This window comes from Balaenoptera physalus, assembly GCF_965194825.1.
Source record: "Balaenoptera physalus genome assembly, chromosome: 20".
NCBI lineage: Eukaryota > Metazoa > Chordata > Mammalia > Artiodactyla > Balaenopteridae > Balaenoptera > Balaenoptera physalus.
This window is the reverse complement of record NC_138901.1, coordinates 26080540-26100507: the sequence shown is the minus strand read 5'-3', so window position 1 is coordinate 26100507 and position 19968 is coordinate 26080540. Positions and strand designations below refer to the sequence as shown.

The 19968-nt window shown below is 38.3% G+C and overlaps 1 protein-coding gene across 2 annotated transcripts in view; it reads right to left on the bottom strand.

The window, feature by feature from the left end:
- Window positions 1–19968, bottom strand: part of SKAP1 (src kinase associated phosphoprotein 1) — a 282843-nt gene that overhangs the window by 229554 nt on the left and 33321 nt on the right. For both annotated transcript variants that reach the window (XM_082441766.1, XM_082441767.1), the window contains exon 2: window positions 9005–9110. In XM_082441766.1, coding sequence (XP_082297892.1) covers window positions 9005–9110 — 106 coding nt within the window. The remainder of the gene's footprint in view (window positions 1–9004; window positions 9111–19968) is intronic.

Sequence of the window (19968 nt, the reverse complement as noted above, 5' to 3'; positions counted from 1 at the left end):
ACAATTTTGCAAAAGTATAATTTTCTCCGGTTCCAGATTCCTCAGCCCTGGGGCTGGTTCAGGTGCTGGCCCTCCTGTCCCTGTGAACTCCCTCCATCGTGTCTGTCACTGCAGAGACACCCATCCTCACCACATTCTCTCCATTTCACCTCTCTCCAGAATGGAGACATTATCATTTTCAACACATACTCCGTCCCCCGTCCTCTTAGAGCTAAGATACCTTCATCTCCTGTACATCTAATAATTTCAAGATAAGGACAGAAAAAGCAGTTCTTGTTCTGTGAACTTTTGTCTCTGGTGCTTGAGAGACTGTCCTAATATCCCCTGAACATGTTTTAGTGATAACATTTACTGCACCAGGGCCAAAATGATTTTCCGTCACTTTCAATTCTAGTTCAATAAAAGAATAAGAGCTTTGTTTCTAACCTCTGTCATTTTTAATACCATAAAATGATTTTAAAAATGTAAAATTGAGTTCCATTTCCTACTGGACTACCAACCTCATATTAGCTTTCCTTTTATCAAATTTATGAGAAAAGTCAGAAATTGCCTTTCCTTAAAAAAGATCAAAATTTCAGGATCTCCTGGGCAGAATGTTTGAATTGAATTTCAGCTCTCAATAATTGCTGGCCTGGAAGTTTTAAAGAAGTATAAAAGTTAGATACTTAAAGTTAGCAATGTCAGAAATAACAAACTGGAGGATTATCCCTTAGTCTACTATCATCCAGAAATAATAAAGTTATTCTTAGAAAATTATCATCCTAAAAAATCACAAACATGTTTATTACATTTCCAAATTGAGGAAGTCTATGGTTTTCTGAAACAATGGTGAATGAAGTCCATGGTTTCTGAACTGCAAAGTGAAACAAATACTGTTTTTTGAAACATCATATTATAAAATGTTTCAAGTATGCATAAAAGGTGAAAGAACACCCATATATGTGTATACCCACAACCTAGACTCTATGATTCACATTTTGTTATACTTGTTTTGTCACTTATCCATCAGTCCATCTTTTTTGTTGTTGTTTATATCTATATCTATATCTATTTTTAAACATCTTTATTGGAGTATAATTGTTTTACATTGTTGTGTTAGTTGTTGCTGTATAACAAAGTGAATCAGCTATACATATACATATATCCCCATATCCCCTCCCTCTTGCGTCTCCCTCCCACCCTCCCTATCCCACCCTTCTAGGTGGTCACAAAGCACTGAGCTGATCTCCCCGTGTGATGCAGCTGCTTCCCACTAGCTATCTATTTTACATTTGGTAGTGTATATATGTCAATGCCACTCTCTCACTTCGTCCCAGCTTACCCTTCCCCCTCCCCGTGTCCTCAAGTCCATTCTCTACGTCTGCGTCTTTATTCCTGTCCTGCCCCTAGGTTCTTCAGAACCTTTTTTTTTTTTTTAGATTCCATATATATGTGTTAGCATACAGTATTTGTTTTTCTCTTTCTGACTTACTTCACTCTGTATGACAGACTCTAGGTCCATCCACCTCACTACAAATAACTCAATTTCGTTTCTTTTTATGGCTGAGTAATATTCCACTGTATATATGTGCCACATCTTCTTTATCCATTCATCTGTCACCATCCATCTTGTTTCTGATGCATTCCAAAATAAACTGCAGACATTGCTACACTCTGGAATGTATATATAATTAACTAAACTTCAATATTTATTTACAGTTCCTTTAAACCAATAAGCTTTTGAAAGATGCCAATTCCTTTTTTTTTTTTTGTAATGGCTTGGCTAAGTAAACTATGCAACCAATTGGAAATTCTACATTCTAAATCCTAATCTTTTATTAATTCTCCTACTTTGAATAATTTCTCGTATCTCAGTTCTCTCATCAACAAAAGAACAAAGGCACTTGGTCGACATGGTATAAAATCTTGATTACCAAATTGTAAAATGGACCTTGTGGTTATGGCAGAATTCACAAATGAGAGACACTAAGTAATATAACTTAGAGAAATAGCTTATTGGAGATTATCCAACTCTATGTGGGCATAAAGTTTTCTGTAAATTATAATGAGAACTCAACAAGGCTCACAAACTCAGGAGGGATCTTGAGTTTGAGCATTTAATGATAATGCATCTTATATAAGCCACACTGTATCCATGATAAAACCATTTGAGGCTGGATTATTGAAGACTGAGTCACTCCAAGTGGGAATTTCATAACAAAGCACTAGCATCAAATTGGAATTTTCTTGGCTTTGCAAAGCCGTAGTATTACTGGCTTGTAAACTCCCTATTAATTAACTACAGTAAGAGCTGCCACAGGGATAGCTTTTGGAAGATTGGCCCTGGAAGGGGCATCCTTTGAAGCCTGAAGAATCAAAGCTGCTGCAAAGCACTGCTGAGAGTTTCGAAAGAAATATGAAAAAACTACATTGGACCTGGGGCGACAGGCTGAGATCTTCCCAAACAGGTCAGCAGTTGGTCTGTAAAATATTCCCATTGCCAAGGAGGCAGTGACATCTTGTGTAAATCAAAAACGAAAACCCTAAGATATCTCATTTCCATTTTAAATGCATGGGGGTTGAATATGGATATCTAGCACTCAAGAAGTTCCTGTGGGATTGATTTTTTTCCCATCTTCTCTGAGCCCTTTGCTGAGCGTGATAAGAAGGACCGCATTTCATTATCAACCCTGCTAGCGCTGCACTTCAGGGAGACTAGATGAGGCTACACAGTGGGAGAGAAGATCCAGCTTCCAGAAAAGAAATGATTCACATGGTGTAGTTATAAAAACCCACTTTAGGCCCAACTTATTTGCAACAGAATCATGAAATAAAATTAAATCCCAAGGAAATGAAATTTCCTGCATCATTTTGCAAATTAAAAAAAAAAAAGAGAAAAATCATAGTGATACCATAAAAGAAATCAAATAGAGGTTTCAAGGTTTGGTTGGTAATGTTTGCATTTTTGTAACGTTTGGAAAAAAAATAATTCCAAACAACATTTTGGGGGAGGCAACTTAAAAAGAAAACACAAGATCATGGTTAGGGGAATCTTCAATTGAATCAGTCAATGTTATAGAAAAAACAGAACAAAGAGTTTGGCTCCTGACAACTGACCCAGTGCTCTTGCATTTCTCTTCCCTTTGCTCCAGTTTCAGTGTAACACAGGAAATGGATACAGAGTGGATCTATAACAGCAATAAGAGAAAACAAGCAAATAAGAGAAAACCACAACCAGGAAGGCCTCACGCCACAAGTTTCTGGAGATCCACAAATAAGATGAATACAGAGGGGCATTTTTTTCCATTGGCTTTCTATAAGCAGAGAAAATAATACAGCACTGGGACAAAAGACTAGCTCCAGATCAAATGAGACTTAAAATCAAGGCCAAAGTAAACAGTGGTAAAATGAAGACAAGAATTTCATATAAATGATCTTTTCACACAATGTATGAATTAAGAGCCCCCATTTATAGACAGATAGAAAATCTTCTAGTATTAAAAAATTGACACTGAGGATTTTCTGAGACCTTCCAAGACAAATCCATTTTGAGTAGATAATGGGAATGTGCCCAAGTGTTAATGATGGCTATAATTCTATCAGGAGTAAAGCAAATTTCAGCAACCTAACTATATGGCTAAAGAGTAGTGCTCAGCTTATTATTCTAATGGCTCAGTCCAACCTGAAGGGTGTAAGCTCAGTTATCTGCCTGCCTCCCAGGTCTCATTTCAAAATTCCTTTCACTCTAGATAGAACATGTTATTCTGTTTAATAAGTACAGTACCGGGAATTTTTAATAAAAAGGTTTGAAAGGAACAAGCTTTTTTTTAAAAAAAAACCCACTTACTAAAAAGTTATACATCAAAGTTACTTATATAAAATATTTATTTTATGGGATGACCAAAGGGAGAGGCTTCTGCCCACTAATACCACCATAATAGCCCAGTGTAGAAGAAAACAAAAATGGATCAATTTAATCTTAAAGCTGGTACCAAATCCAAGATACCTGCATAAGTGAAAGAATAAACAAAATAATCATCATCATAAAATTAAAAGGAGAGTTACACATTTCAAGGCTGCTTTGAAAGTACAGGAGACTTGCTATGAAGGAACATATAATAAAATGATCTTCCTTTCCAGGTTAAGCCAAGAGACCAACAGCAGGTATTATTATATCAGTCTCACCTGTAGAGCATTTCAGACTAAAAGAGCAACAAATATAACCCCTCACTACCCCCAGTAAGTATATCTCCAAAAATCTTTAACACGATTGTGAAATCTCAACATGCACTCACTAAATAACAGAAAACTAGTACAGGAATTTGGCATATAATTCATCAGTTGAAAGCCCTGAAGTTGTTGCGGGTTTTTGTTTTCTTTCTTGGTTAAGGATGAGAGGCAGAGATAGGACTGAAAAAGGAAGAAATGAATTTTTAACCTTCAAGATGTGGTCAAATTATTGCTATGACTTCTGAGCCTTTTCAGAGCTCTTTAAACTCAGATGGATTGCACAAGTACCTACTACTCTTTTTTTTTTTTCTGTGTTGGCACTGAAACTCCAGTGTAGCAAAATGAACAACAGAAAGAGATGTTATAAGCAAATATTTAAACTTGTAACACAGATGTACCAACAACACATTCCACATTTCTTCTCTTCATAAGCACACTTCATTTGAATGTTTTTTGTTTGGGGCTTTTTAGCTTAATAACGAGCACTTGTGAAAAGTAACACTCTCTGTGTAATTAATGGTAATGATATTTAGTCTACCACTTTGAAAATCTTGCTCCCAAGAGTTATATTGGACTAACTCCTTGTCTTTCTTCCTACAATACAAAGACACAAGAACAATATATTCTTAAACTAAATCCTGTTTTAAAGCTAAATCCATGTTAAGCTGACAAGAAAAACTTAAAATTCCCAAAGAGAACTGGAATTATTTTTATGATATTTTTACCAATGTATAATGTTTCATGCAGAGCTATATGCTAACCACCCACATTGAGACATGTTCGAGATATTCTTTCAGTCTGTACTTTAAAAGTCCTGGTTTTGTGGGTTTTGTGCTCTAATCCTGTTACATAGTTATTTCTTTATTTCTTTCCATTTCAATATGCTACTAATCTACCTGTCTCTTTTTGGAACTCCTTTAAATGTCACAAAAGGAAACAATACTCCCAGTTTGTTTCCATTGGCTCTGGCCTCCACTTCCAACAGTGAGCATAAATGACTAGCTGTTCCAAAACGAGCCATCAAGAGAGAATTTATTCCTACCTCCGTAATAAAAATATTCTATTTCCTTCATCCCTCCCCTGATTCTCAATGTATTCTTGCTGTCAGATGGCCTCCCATGAATCAAACTTAAGAAATGCTCAACTGTTTCTGCAAATGCATAAGAACGCCATCAAACGTCTGAGTGTAGATCAAGTCTGCTTCATTCCAGGTGTCTCACAGCTGGCACTGGTACTGCAGTGACCACCGTAATAAAACAGGAGGAGCCTCTGCCTGGCTTTCATCCTAATCATTCTCTAAAGAGCTCAGTGAAAACTTGGACTCAGAATGTGAAAGCCGTTAGTTTTAGGGAGAAGGTTTAAATGAGGAGGCAGTTTGAAGAAGAGCAATGAACGTCGCAGCTCAGGACATCAAATACCACAACAGGACTTCATTTCCTTGGACTTACAGATATCGTTATCCTTTTTTTATTTTGTCTTACATGAAAAACATTATCCTTCATTGTAACACTTTTAAGCCCCCCCCCAAAAACCTATGAAGATAGAACTACAGATATGATTTTAAGTCTGGGAGGACAGAGAATAGTGAAGCTACCTGTACGGAAAAACAGATGAGCACTTGGAGGACATCCATGACTCGACACAACTGTCATTTCCTGGGGTCGGTCACTCTAGGCAACAGAAGGGTGGCAAATGGCACATAGCAACTGTGATGGAGTCAGATGCTTTGATTTACAGTGAGCCCACAGCCATGCAAACAGCACTGAATTCTGAGCCACCATAACAATTAGGGCCAAGCCCCTAGAATTTACCAAGAATCAGAGCCAGTGCTATTTTCACTTCTCTCAACCCTTTTCATTCTCGAGCAGCACAGTGTTGAGGAAAGAATTAAAGGAATTAAAGCGAGGACACAACAAAGATAGAGTGGAAAGTTGGGGGAGGAATATATGTATGTATGGTATTTATATTTATCTAGTGTCTTTCCCAGATTATCCTGCTAGATTTCTTACCCACCTTCCAAATAAGCCGTAATGTGCCAAATCAATAGTTTTATACAGGTTCCTACCCTCCCCCACAAATTTACCAAACCCCTAAAATTTTATTGCTTCAATATGACTAAAGATAAAACTTTTTAAGTGACTTTAATTCTTTTGATGTTACTTGGCAACTTGCCATATACATTTAACTCTCAAGTTTGATGACTTCCAAATTTCTTTTCACACCCAGCCTCTGGGAGAGATACAACTTCCACACAAAAAAGTAAATGTGGCTGGCATTGTACCAGCTTTCAGTGCTTTCAAACCAGCTGGTATCAATACAGGCATAACATCAACCAGCCATACATGAGGCTATAGATGCAACGTGGCTGAAAAAGAGGATTCAGTAAGACAAGGGTTACATTAACGGGATGATGATTGAATGGGCAAATGTAAGACAATTTCAAACAGCTTGCCAAAGGAAAGCCTCATTTTTCCATTTTCTTGTACAGTATCTAATTTCTGGCTCCTCATTTCCTCCTGATCTGATAATTATGAAATTCTAAATAAAGTGTCATCTTCCTTGCAACAAATCAATGAACAGAAAGCTCCCATCAACAATGCAGATGTTTCCTAAAACTCCTGCTGATTATTTCCTGAATGTCTATCCCACAAACCACACAGCAAGTCCTTTGAGAACAAGGAACCCTCTCTACCTCATAACAAATACAGCTTCTATGTGTGCGAGCATGGGTATGTGTGTATGAGTGTGTGTATGCACTTAAAAAGAAGACTAAGAAGTAATATGTAAGTGATAACAGTGAGTCACCACAAAATCACCTTTTATTATCAATTTCAGATTGAAATTTAGTCCTTTCCAAGTTCTGTGGTACAAATACGGGAAAGGAGAATTCCTACTCATTGTATATTTGTCTCTACAGATGCAGTAAAATTGTTTTTACATTCCTTATCACAGATTTATACCATTAACACCATTAAATGGTATCACCATTTATACCATTAATACAACATACACAATTATATTATGGGCAACCCTCTCCCTATAATACAGTTTAAAATAATTCTACCTTTGTTCTTCGTGTCATCCTTATAATAATCCTAAAATACAAAGGTCAACTTTGTATTAAAAAAATAAAAAATCTGTAAGTTACTAACGGAGCCTTCAGGTACACAACTAAGCCTAAACTTATCTACTAATAAAGTAACATCATGGGGAAGTTTGTTTTAAACACTCTTCCAGCCTACCATAAATTACAGATATTCTCATTTTGCAAAAAGCTCCCATCTTTTGCATTCTGTTTGTTTCAATTATTCAGGGCAACCCAGGCTGATAATCACACAGTCCCCAGTTGCTGAGTAAAAGTGATGTTTAATTAGCCAGCAGGAATGATCAATTAAGATCCAGCAGGGCATCTTGTGAGGTTCTCTCACATTCCTGGAAGGAATATATTCTGGCTGTGCCCTTTGAAAGGATAAAACTCCTTGCTTGCTTCTAAGGAGTTTCAATGAGGCTTTTAAAGTAGATGCTAAGATTGGTCAGCCACACAAATTAAATTCCAGGTATAAGGACTTTCCTGGTTTTCCAGTGGTTAAGACTCCGTGCTCCCGGGCTTCCCTGGTGGCGCAGGGGATAAGAATCTGCCTGCCCATGCAGGGCACGCAGGTTCGATCCCTGATCCGGGAAGATCCCACATGCCGGGGAGCAACTAAGCCTGTGCGCCACAACTACTGAGCCTGCACTCTAGAGCCCGGGAGCCACAACTACTGAAGCCCATGTGTCTGGAGCCCGTGCTCCGCAACAGGAGAGGCCACCTCAATGGGAAGCCCGCGCACCGCAATGAAGAGTAGCCACTGCTCGCTGCAGCTAGAGAAAGCTCGCGTGCGGCAATGAAGACCCAACCCAGTCAAAAAAAAAACCCAAAACAACAACAACAACAACAAAAACAAACTCCGTGCTCCCAACGCAGGGAACTAAAATCCCAAACGGTGCAGCCAATAAAACAAAAAAAACACAAATCCCAGGCATATCCCTGCAGTTGCTCTCCCTTTACTAAGAGTACTCAGTTCAAACATTCTGAATCACATTGCCTCCAAGTTGGAAAAGACGTAAAGTAACACTCTCTTATCCCCAACTCTCGTTCAGTTACCACATTTCAAGCAAGAGGTGGTCGGGAAATATATTGTAAAGGAAAATTTTTATTTCTTCCACCATCAAGCAAGTGTATGCATCTGTCAGGTGCTCACATTCTAAAAGGTACAAATTAGGTCAGGGCTTTTAATTAAAAAAAAAAAAAACTTAATGAGCATGATATTCCAATCAGTCTGAGACTAAGACATTCTACTATGCTCAGAGAATCAACTGGGTAAGTCCAGTTTAAGTTTTCTATTAGGAAAGGAGATGTGGGTATAAAATCAAGACCAAAAATCCTAATGAAAATTATCTCATACTGCTTAACATCTTTCCTTTCAGTAATTTGGACAAGCATAAATATTTAGCTTTTCACACATTTTGCAAAAGTGTTCAATAAAGACTAACATAACAATCCAAAGCTGAAAGCAGAATAGTTTTTTTAACATACATAATTAGCAAAATATTTCCATTTTGGTTAAACTACCCTAAATATGCCTGCCTACCTCCAATGCAATTCAGTACACATTTATTAAGCCTCTACCAAGTATAAAGAACTATAATAGGTGTGTCTTACTTTGCTAATTTATATACAATTAAAGTAGATTTTACTGATTATAAATTGTTTTAAGGCTTATGAAGAAGAATAATGGAACCGGTTTATACAAACCTAGCTTTGATTTGCTGCAAGCCCCGTAGAATATGGTCTCTGTTGTCCCTTGCACCAGCACTGAGGTTCTCATTCTGCAAAACTTCTCCCAGGAACTCCTCAGTATCTAAAAGAAAAGGAAAGTTGATCAATGGAAAAGAAAAAGTACTAAGGGAGAAGGAGGAAAATCTGAAGGACTAAGAAATGGGTATTATTTTCTCTTTAAAAAATTTACAGTTGCAGAACGAGGTGAATGTAATTAATGCCACAGAACTGTACACTTAATAGTGGTTAAAATGGTAAATTTTATGCTACATATATTTCACCAGAATAAAAAATAAACAAAACTTTATATATGCCTGTAAATGACATTTTCTGATAATCCAAGACCTTGCTATGAATTTAGAAAGCTAATGCATATATTAACCATAAGAAATTATTTTCTAAACCATCTTACAGAAACATTTAAATATTAATTATCACCGATGGCAGAGGATGGACTGTCAGTTTCATAAACATGTAAACATTACAAATAAGTCATAGAAGGTCACAAGCCAATAGAAGCTAGAGAGAAATACCAGTAAATAGAACTGAAATTTAAAATAGAGCTGAACTGCAAAATCAAGAACAAAAAGGGCAGGCATTCAAAGAAGAAAAATTAATTAGCAGATGCATCATTAATGAAAATGACAATGCAACCAATTGAAGGAACCCACATGGAAAAGAAAAAATGTGTCCAAGAGAAGGAAACTGCAATTATGTGAGCATAATTATATATTATTTCTATACATGATAGAAATATATAATATGGAACAAATGATGTTATTTTGAAAGAAATTGGGGGGGGCATTTACAAATTTTCAAAGACAAAATACACTGATAATGATTATAATTGCCAGAAATGCTAGCTATACACTTTATTATGCATAAAAGAATTATAATGCCTAAAAAGCATATAAATAACATGGTTAAAATTTTCCACTTCCAAAAAATGAAACTGTAGTATATATACTATCAAGATAATGTTATGAATTTATACAGTTGGGTTACATAAGCATACTTAAAATTTTGTTTTACATTCACACCGCTCAACAACACCAAACAAAAAAATCCTAGATAGCCATTACCAGAACTTCTGATGGGGTATAAGATGTACTTTTGATGAAGTTCTGGAAATAAAAATTTCACTGAGGACCACCATCAACTTCCAAGACCTGCATCACATCTATTGCATATGTCATTTAATAGGTTCCTCCAAGTTCCTCTAAAGGCTAAAGAATGAAAAAATGAGAAGTTTAATTAAAAGGTAAAAAATAAATGCTATCAATTAATGTAATATACCATATTAATAGGATAAAGGACAAAGACCATGTGATCATCTCAATAGATGCAGAAAAAGCATTTGACAAAATTCAACAGCGCTTCATGATAAAAAAACACTCAACAAACTAGGAATAGAAGGAAATTTCCTCAGCCTCATAAAGACCATCTACAAAAAACCCACTAACATCACAATGGTGTGTGAAAATTAATAAATAGAACCCTCATTTTAAGTAAGTCAGGATACCAGAAGAGGGAGCGCTCACGCCCTACCCATAGATGTCAATTGCAGACCCAATAGGAAGAGATGTACCTTTGTATCTCCAACAGGAAGAATGTTGATACTTTACTACCCAGAAGGAGGAAGGAAAAATTTCTCCTTGCCCTGCAAGAGCCCAGCCAATGAGAGACTGTTACACAACTCAGCCAATGAAAAGCCATTACACTTTGGACTCCCAGTTTTCTCCAATGGACTCTTGGTTTATAATAGCCCCTCCCAACTCCTTCTTCTCCTCTATAAAAGAAAGTTCCTCTCTTTTGTTCTCTGGATTTGCCTGTGGATCACCATAGATTGCATGTCCTGAATTGCAAGTCTTCGTTGTTCCCAAATAAACCCATTTTGCTGGTAAAATAACTGGTTGTTTGATTGTTTTAGGTCAACAAGTGAAAGACTGAATGCTTCCTCCCTGCTTCTGAGATCAGCAGCAAGACAAGCTGTCTCCTCTCACCACTTATACTTAACATTGTACTGGTGCTAGCCAGGGCAATTATGCAAGAAATGAAATTAAAAGAGTCTAGACTAGAAAGGAAGAGGTAAAACTATCTCTACTTGCAGATGACATAATCCTGTATATAGAAAACCCTACAGAATCCATTGAAAAACTATTAGGTCTAATAAATGAGTTCACTAAGTTTGCAGGATACAAGATTAATACACAAAAATCAGTTGTAATGGGACTTCCCTGGTGGTCCAGTGGTTAAGAACCCACTTTCCAATGCAGGGGACGCGGGTTCGATCCCTGGTTGGGGAACTAAGATCCCACATGCCGCAGGGCAACTAAGCCTGCAAGCCACACCTAGAGAGCCTGCGCACTCTGGAGACCGCACGCCACAAATAGAGAAGCCCGGGTGCTGCAATGAAGACCCAGTGCAGCCAATAAATAAATAAATAAATATTTTTAAAAATCAGTTGTATTTCTATATAGTAGCAATGAAAAAATGAAAATTAAATTAGGAAACTTCCACTTAGGATAACATAAAACAGAATTAAATACTTAGGAATAAATTTAGCAAGAGAAGTATAAAACTTAAACTCTGAAAACTACAAAATATTATTGAAAGAAATTAAAGGCGTTAATAAATGGGAAGAATCTCATGTTCATATATGAGACTTACTGCTATTAATATGGGAATATTTCCATATTAATCTAAAGATTCAATGCAATCTCTATAAAAATCTCAGCTGGCTTTTTTGCAGAAATTGACAAGCTAATCCTATGATTCATTTGGAAATCCAAGAGACCCAGAATATCCAAAACAATTTTGAAAAAGAAGAACAAATTTGGAGGATTCACATTTTCTGATATCAAAACTTACTACAAAGCAACAGTAATCAAGACAATACAATACTGGCATAAAAACAGACACACAGGTCAAAGGAAAAGAATTGGGAATTTAGAAGTAAACCCTCATATTTATAGTCAATAAATTTTTGATAAGGATGCAAAGACGATTCAATGGAAAATAATAGTATTTCAACAAATGGTGCTGGAACAACTGAATATCCACATGCAAAAAAATGAAGTGGGACACGTACCTCACACAATATACAAAAATTAACTCAAAATGGATCACATTTTGAGTTAATAAAAAGTAAAAGCTAAAACTATTAGAAGAAAATAGGCATAAATCCTTGTGATCTTGGATTAGATAATAGTTTCTTAGATATGATGCCAAAAGAACAAGCAACAAAAGAAAAAATTGGACATCAAAAATGAAAAACTATTGGGGATTTCTCTGGTGGTCCTGTGGTTAAGACTTCACCTTCCAATGCAGGTGGTGTGGATTCGATCCCTGTTTGGGGCGCTAAAATCCCATATGCCTCTCAGCCAAAACACCAAAACATAAAACAGAAGCAATATTGTAACAAATTCAATAAAAACTTTTAAAAAAATGAAAAAATATTGTGGTTCAAAGGGTGCTATCAAGAAAGTGAGAAAAATTTTGCAAATAGGAGACATATGCAGAAATATAAAAAGCTCTTACAACTCAATAATAAAAAGACAAATAACCCAATCTTAAAACAAGCGGGGGGGGGGGCAAGATGGCGGAAGAGTAAGACACGGAGATCACCTTCCTTCCCACAGATACAGTAGAAATACATCTACACGTGGAACTGCTCCTACAGAACACCCACTGAACGCTGGCAGAAGACGTCAGACCTCCCAAAAGGCAAGAAAATCCCCACGTACTTGGGTAGGGCAAAAGAAAAAAGAAATAACAGAGAGAAAAGAATAGGGACGGGACCTGCACCAGTGGGAGGGAGCTGTGAAGGAGGAAAGGTTTCCACACACTAGGAAGCCCCTTTGTGGGCAGAGACTGCGGGTGGCAGAGGGGGGAAGCTTCGGAGCCACGGAGGAGAGCGCAGCCACAGGGGTGTGGAGGGCAAAGCGGAGAGATTCCCGCACGGAGGATCGGTGTTGAGTAGCACTCACCAGCCCGAGAGGCTTGTCTGCTCAGCTGCCGGGGCGGGCGGGGGTTGGGAGCTGAGGCTCAGGCTTCGGTGCTAGCTGGGAGGGAGTCCGGGAAAAAGTCTGCAGCTGCCGAAGAGGCAAGAGACTTTTTCTTGCCTTTGTTTCGTGGCTCGCAAGGAGAGGGGATTCAGAGCGCCGCCTAAACGAACTCCAGAGACGGGCGCGAGCCGTGGCTATCAGCGCGGACCCCAGAGGTAGGCGCGAGCCGCGGCTATCAGCGCGGATCCCACAGCAACAGGGGCGCAGAGGGAAAAACGGAGAAATTCCCGCACAGAGGCTCGGCGCCGAGCAGCACTCACCAGCCCAAAAGGCTTGTCTGCTCACCCGCCGGGGCGGGCGGGGGCTGGGAGCTGAGGCTCGGGCTTCAGTCGGATCGCAGGGAGAGGACTGGGGCTGGCGGCGTGAACAGAGCCTAAAGGGGTTAGCGCACCACAGCTAGCCAGGAGGGAGCCCGAGAAAAACTCTGCAGCTGCCGTAGAGGTGAGAGACTTTTTCTTGCCTCTTTGTTTCGCGGCACGCAAGGAGAGGGGATTCAGAGCGCCACCTAAACGAACTCCAGAGACGGGCACGAGCCGCGGCTATCAGTGCGGACCCCAGAGGCGGGCTTGAGCCGCGGTTATCAGCGCGGACCCCAGAGATGGGCAGGAGATGCTAAGGCTGCTGCTGCCACCACCAAGAAGCCTGTGTGCGAGCACAGGTCACTCTCCACACCGCCCCTCCCGGGGGCTGGTGCAGCTAGCCACTGCCAGGGTCCCGTGATCCAGGGACAACTTTCCTGGGAGAACGCACAGCGTGTCTCAGGCTGCTGCGACGTCACGCCGGCCTCTGCCACCGCAGGCTTGTCCCGCATCTGTGCCCCTCCCTCCCCCCGGCCTGAGTGAGCCAGAGCCCCCGAAGCAGCTGCTCCTTTAACCCCGTTCTGTCGGGGCGGGGAACAGACACCCTCAGGCGACCTACACGCAGAGGCAGGTCCAAATCCAAAGCTGAACCCCGGGAGCTGTACGAACAAAGAAGAGAAAGGGAAATCTCTCCCAGCAGCCTCAGAAGCAGCTGATTAAAGCTCCACAAACAACTTGATGTGCCTGCATCTGTTGAATACCTGAATAGACAATGAATCATCCCAAATTCAAGAGGTGGACTTTGGGAGCAGGATATATTAATTTTTCCCCTTTTCCTTTTTTTGTGAGTGTATATGTGTATGCTTCTGGGTGAGATTTTGTCTGTATAGCTTTGCTTTCACCATTAGTCCTAGGGTTAGGTCCGTCTGTTTTTTGTTTTTACTTAAAAAATTTTTTTTCCTAATAAATGTTTTCTTAATAATTTTTTCCTTATTTTCTATTTTTTAGAAATTAAAAAAAATTTTTAATAAGTTTTTTCATATTTTTTATTTTAAAAAATTAAAAAAATTTTTTTTCGTAATAAACTTTTTTCTTAATTTTTTCTTATAAAAAATTAATAAATCTATTTTTAAAAATTAAAAAAAAATTTTTTTCTGAATACATTTATTCTTAATACTTTTTTTCTTATTTTTTATTATAATAGCTTTATTTTATTTTATTTTACCCTCTTTCTTTCTTTCTTTCTATTTTTTTCTCCCTTTTATTCTGAGCCGTGTGGATGAAAGGCTCTTGGTGCTCCAGCCAGGCATCAGGGCTGTGCCTCTGAGGTGGGAGAGCCAACTTCAGGACACTGGTCCACAAGAGACCTCCCAGCTCCACATAATACCAAATGGCAAAAATCTCTCAGAGATCTCCATCTCAACATCAAGACCCAGCTTCACTCAACGACCAGCAACCTACAGTGCTGGACACCCTATGCCAAACAACTAGCAAGACAGGAACACAGCCCCATCCGTTAGCAGAGAGGCTGCCTAAAATCATAATAAGGCCACAGAAACCCCAAAACACACCACCAGACGTGGACATGCCCACCAGAAAGACAAGATCCAACCTCATCCACCAGAACACAGGCACTAGTCCCCTCCACCAGGAAGCCTACACAACCCACTGAACCAACCTTAGCCACTGCGGACAGATACCAAAAACAACCGGAAATACGAACCTGCAGCCTGTGAAAAGGAGACCCCAAACACAGTAAGATAAGCAAAATGAGAAGACAAAAAAACACACAGCAGGTGAAGGAGCAGGGTCAAAACACACCAGACCTAACAAATGAAGAGGAAATAGGCAGTCTATCTGAAAAAGAATTCAGAATAATGATAGTAAAGATGATCCAAAATCTTGGAAATAGAATAGACAAAATGCAAGAAACATTTAACAAGGATGTAGAAGAACTAAAGAGGAACCAAGCAACGATGAAAAACACAATAAATGAAATTAAAAATACTCTAGACGGGATCAATAGCAGAATAACTGAGGCAGAAGAACGGATAAGTGACCTGGAAGATAAAATAGTGGAAATAACTACTGCAGAGCAGAATAAAAAAAAAAGAATGAAAAGAACTGAGGACAGTCTCAGAGACCTCTGGGACAACATTAAACGCGCCAACATTCGAATTATAGGGGTCCCAGAAGAAGAAGAGAAAAAGAAAGGGACTGAGAAAATATTTGAAGAGATTATAGTTGAAAACTTCCCTAATATGGGAAAGGAAATAGTTAATCAAGTCCTGGAAGCACAGAGAGTCCCATACAGGATAAATCCAAGGAGAAACACACCAAGACACATATTAATCAAACTATCAAAAATTAAATATAAAGAAAACATATTAAAAGCAGCAAGGGAAAAACAACAAATAACACACAAGGGAATCCCCATAAGGTTAACAGCTGATCTTTCAGCAGAAACTCTGCAAGCCAGAAGGGAGTGGCAGGATATACTTAAAGTCATGAAGGAGAAAAACCTACAACCAAGGTTACTCTACCCAGCAAGGATCTCATTGAGATTTGATGGAGAAATTAAAACCTTTACAGACAAGCAAAAGCTGAGAGACTTCAGCACCACCAAACCAGCTTTACAACAAATGCTAAAGGAACTTCTCTAGGCAAGAAACACAAGAGAAGGAAAACACCTACAATAACAAACCCAAAACAATTAAGAAAATGGGAATAGGAACATACATATCGATAATTACCTTAAATGTAAATGGATTAAATGCTCCCACCAAAAGACACAGACTGGCTGAACGGATACAAAAACAAGACCCATATATATGCTGTCTACAAGAGACCCACTTCAGACCTAGAGACACATACAGACTGAAAGTGAGGGGATGGAAAAAGATATTCCATGCAAATGGAAATCAAAAGAAAGCTGGAGTAGCAATTCTCATATCAGACAAAATAGACTTTAAAATAAAGACTATTACAAGAGACAAAGAAGGACACTATATAATGATCAAGGGATCGATCCAAGAGGAAGGTATAACAATTGTAAATATTTATGCACCCAACATAGGAGCACCTCAATACATAAGGCAAATACTAACAGCCATAAAAGGGGAAATCGACAGTAACACAGTCATAGTAGGGGACTTTAACACCCCACTTTCACCAATGGACAGATCATCCAAAATGAAAATAAATAAGGAAACACAAGCTTTAAATGATACATTAAACAAGATGGACTTAATTGATATTTATAGGACATTCCACCCAAAAACAACAGAATACACATTTTTCTCAAGTGCTCATGGAACATTTTCCAGGATAGATCATATCTTGGGTCACAAATCAAGCCTCGGTAAATTTAAGAAAATTGAAATCGTATCAAGTATCTTTTCTGACCACAACGCTATGAGACTAGATATCAATTACAGGAAAAGATCTGTAAAAAATACAAACACATGGAGGCTACACAATACACTATTTAATAACGAAGTGATCACTGAAGAAATCAAAGGGGAAATCAAAAAATACCTAGAAACAAATGACAATGGAGACACAATGACCCAAAACCTATGGGATGCAGCAAAAGCAGTGCTAAGAGGGAAGTTTATAGCAATACAAGCCTACATCAAGAAACAGGAAACATCTCGAATAAACAACCTAACCTTGCACCTAAAGCAATTAGAGAAAGAAGAGCAAAAAAACCCCAAAGCTAGCAGAAGGAAAGAAATCATAAAGATCAGATCAGAAATAAATGAAAAAGAAATGAAGGAAACAATAGCAAAAATCAATGAAACTAAAAGCTGGTTGTTCGAGAAGATAAACCAAATTGATAAACCTTTAGCCAGACTCATCAAGAGAAAAAGGGAGAAGACTCAAATCAATAGAATTAGAAATGAAAAAGGAGAAGTAACCACTGACACTGCAGAAATACAAACGATCATGAGAGATTACTACAAGCAACTCTATGCCAATAAAATGGACAACCTGGAAGAAATGGACAGATTCTTAGAAATGCACAACATACCGAGACTGAACCAGGATGAAATAGAAAATATGAACAGACCAATCACAAGCACTGAAATTGAAACTGTGATTAAAAATCTTCCAGCAAACAAAAGCCCAGGACCAGATGGCTTCACAGGAGAATTCTATCAAACATTTAGAGAAGAGCTAACACCTATCCTTCTCAAACTCTTCCACAATATTGCAGAGGGAGGAACACTCCCCAGCTCATTCTACGAGGCCACCATCACCCTGATACCAAAACCAGACAAAGATGTCACAAAGAAAGAAAACTACAGGCCAATATCACTGATGAACATAGATGCAAAAATCCTCAACAAAATACTAGCAAACAGAATCCAACAGCACATTAAAAGGATTATACACCATGATCAAGTGGGGTTTATTCCAGGAATGCAAGGATTCTTCAATATACACAAATCAATCAACGTGATACATCATATTAACAAATTGAAGGAGAAAAACCATATGATCATCTCAATAGATGCAGAGAAAGCTTTCGACAAAATTCAACACCCATTTATGATAAAAGCCCTCCAGAAAGTAGGCATAGAGGGAACTTTCCTCAACATAATAAAGGCCATATATGACAAACCCACAGCCAACATTGTCCTCAATGGTGAAAAACTGAAACCATTTCCACTAAGATCAAGAACAAGACAAGGTTGCCCACTCTCACCACTGTTATTCAACATAGTTTTGGAAGTGTTAGCCACAGCAATCAGAGAAGAAAAAGAAATAAAAGGAATCCAAATCGGAAAAGAAGAAGTAAAGCTGTCACTGTTTGCAGATGACATGATACTATACATAGAGAATCCTAAAACTGCCACCAGAAAACTACTAGAGCTAATCAATGAATTTGGTAAAGTAGCAGGACACAAAATTAATGCACAGAAATCTCTTGCATTCCTATATACTAATGATGAAAAATCTGAAAGTGAAATTAAGAAAACACTCCCGTTTACCATTGCAACAAAAAGAATAAAATATCTAGGAATAAACCTACCTAAGGAGACAAAAGACCTGTATGCAGAAAATTATAGGACACTGATGAAAGAAATTAAAGATGATACAAATAGATGGAGAGATATACCATGCTCTTGGATTGGAAGAATCAACATTGTGAAAATGACTCTACTACCCAAAGCAATCTACAGATTCAATGCAATCCCTATCAAACTTCCACTGGCATTTTTCACAGAACTAGAACAAAAAATTTCACAATTTGTATGGAGACACAGAAGACCCCGAATAGCCAAAGCAATCTTGAGAAAGAAAAATGGAGCTGGAGGAATCAGGCTCCCTGACTTCAGACTATATTACAAAGCTGCAATAATCAAGACAGTTTGGTACTGGCACAAAAACAGAAATATAGATCAATGGAACAGGATAGAAAGCCCAGAGATAAACCCACGCACATATGGTCACCTTATCTTTGATAAAGGAGGCAAGCATATACAGTGGAGAAAAGACAGCCTCTTCAGTAAGTGGTGCTGGGAAAATTGGACAGGTACATGTAAAAGTATGAAATTAGAACACTCCCTGACACCATACACAAAAATAAACTCAAAATGGATTAAAGACCTAAGTGTAAGGCCAGACACTATCAAACTCTTAGAGGAAAACATAGGCAGAACACTCTATGACATAAATCACAGCAAGATCCTTTTTGACCCAGCTCCTAGAGAAATGGAAATAAAAACACAAATAAACAAATGGGACCTAATGAAACTTAAAAGCTTTTGCACAGCAAAGGAAACCATAAACAAGACCAAATGACAACCCTCAGAATGGGAGAAAATATATGCAAATGAAGCAACTGACAAAGGATTAATCTCCAAGATTTACAAGCAGCTCATGCAGCTCAATAACAAAAAAACAAACAACCCAATCCAAAAATGGGTAGAAGACCTAAACAGACATTTCTCCAAAGAAGATATACAGATGTCCAACAGACACATGAAAGAATGCTCAACATCATTAATCATTGGAGAAATGCAAATCAAAACTACAATGAGGTATCATCTCACACTGGTCAGAATGGCCATCATCAAAAAATCTAGAAACAATAAATGCTGGAGAGGGTGTGGAGAAAAGGGAACACTCTTGCACTGTTGGTGGGAATGGAAATTGATACAGCCACTATGGAGAACAGTATGGAGGTTCCTTAAAAAACTAAAAATAGAACTACCATACGACCCAGCAATCCCACTACTGGGCATATACCCTGAGAAAACCATAATTCAAAAAGAGTCATGTACCAAAATGTTCATTGCAGCTCTATTTACAATAGCCAGGACATGGAAGCAACCTAAGTGTCCATCATCGGATGAATGGATAAAGAAGATGTGGCACATATATACAATGGAATATTACTCAGCCATAAAAAGAAATGAAATGGAGGTATTTGTAATGAGGTGGATGGAGTTAGAGTCTGTCATACAGAGTGAAGTAAGTCAGAAAGAGAAAAACAAATACAGTATGCTAGCACATATATATGGAATCTAAGGAAAAAAAAAAAAAGGTCATGAAGAACCTAGTG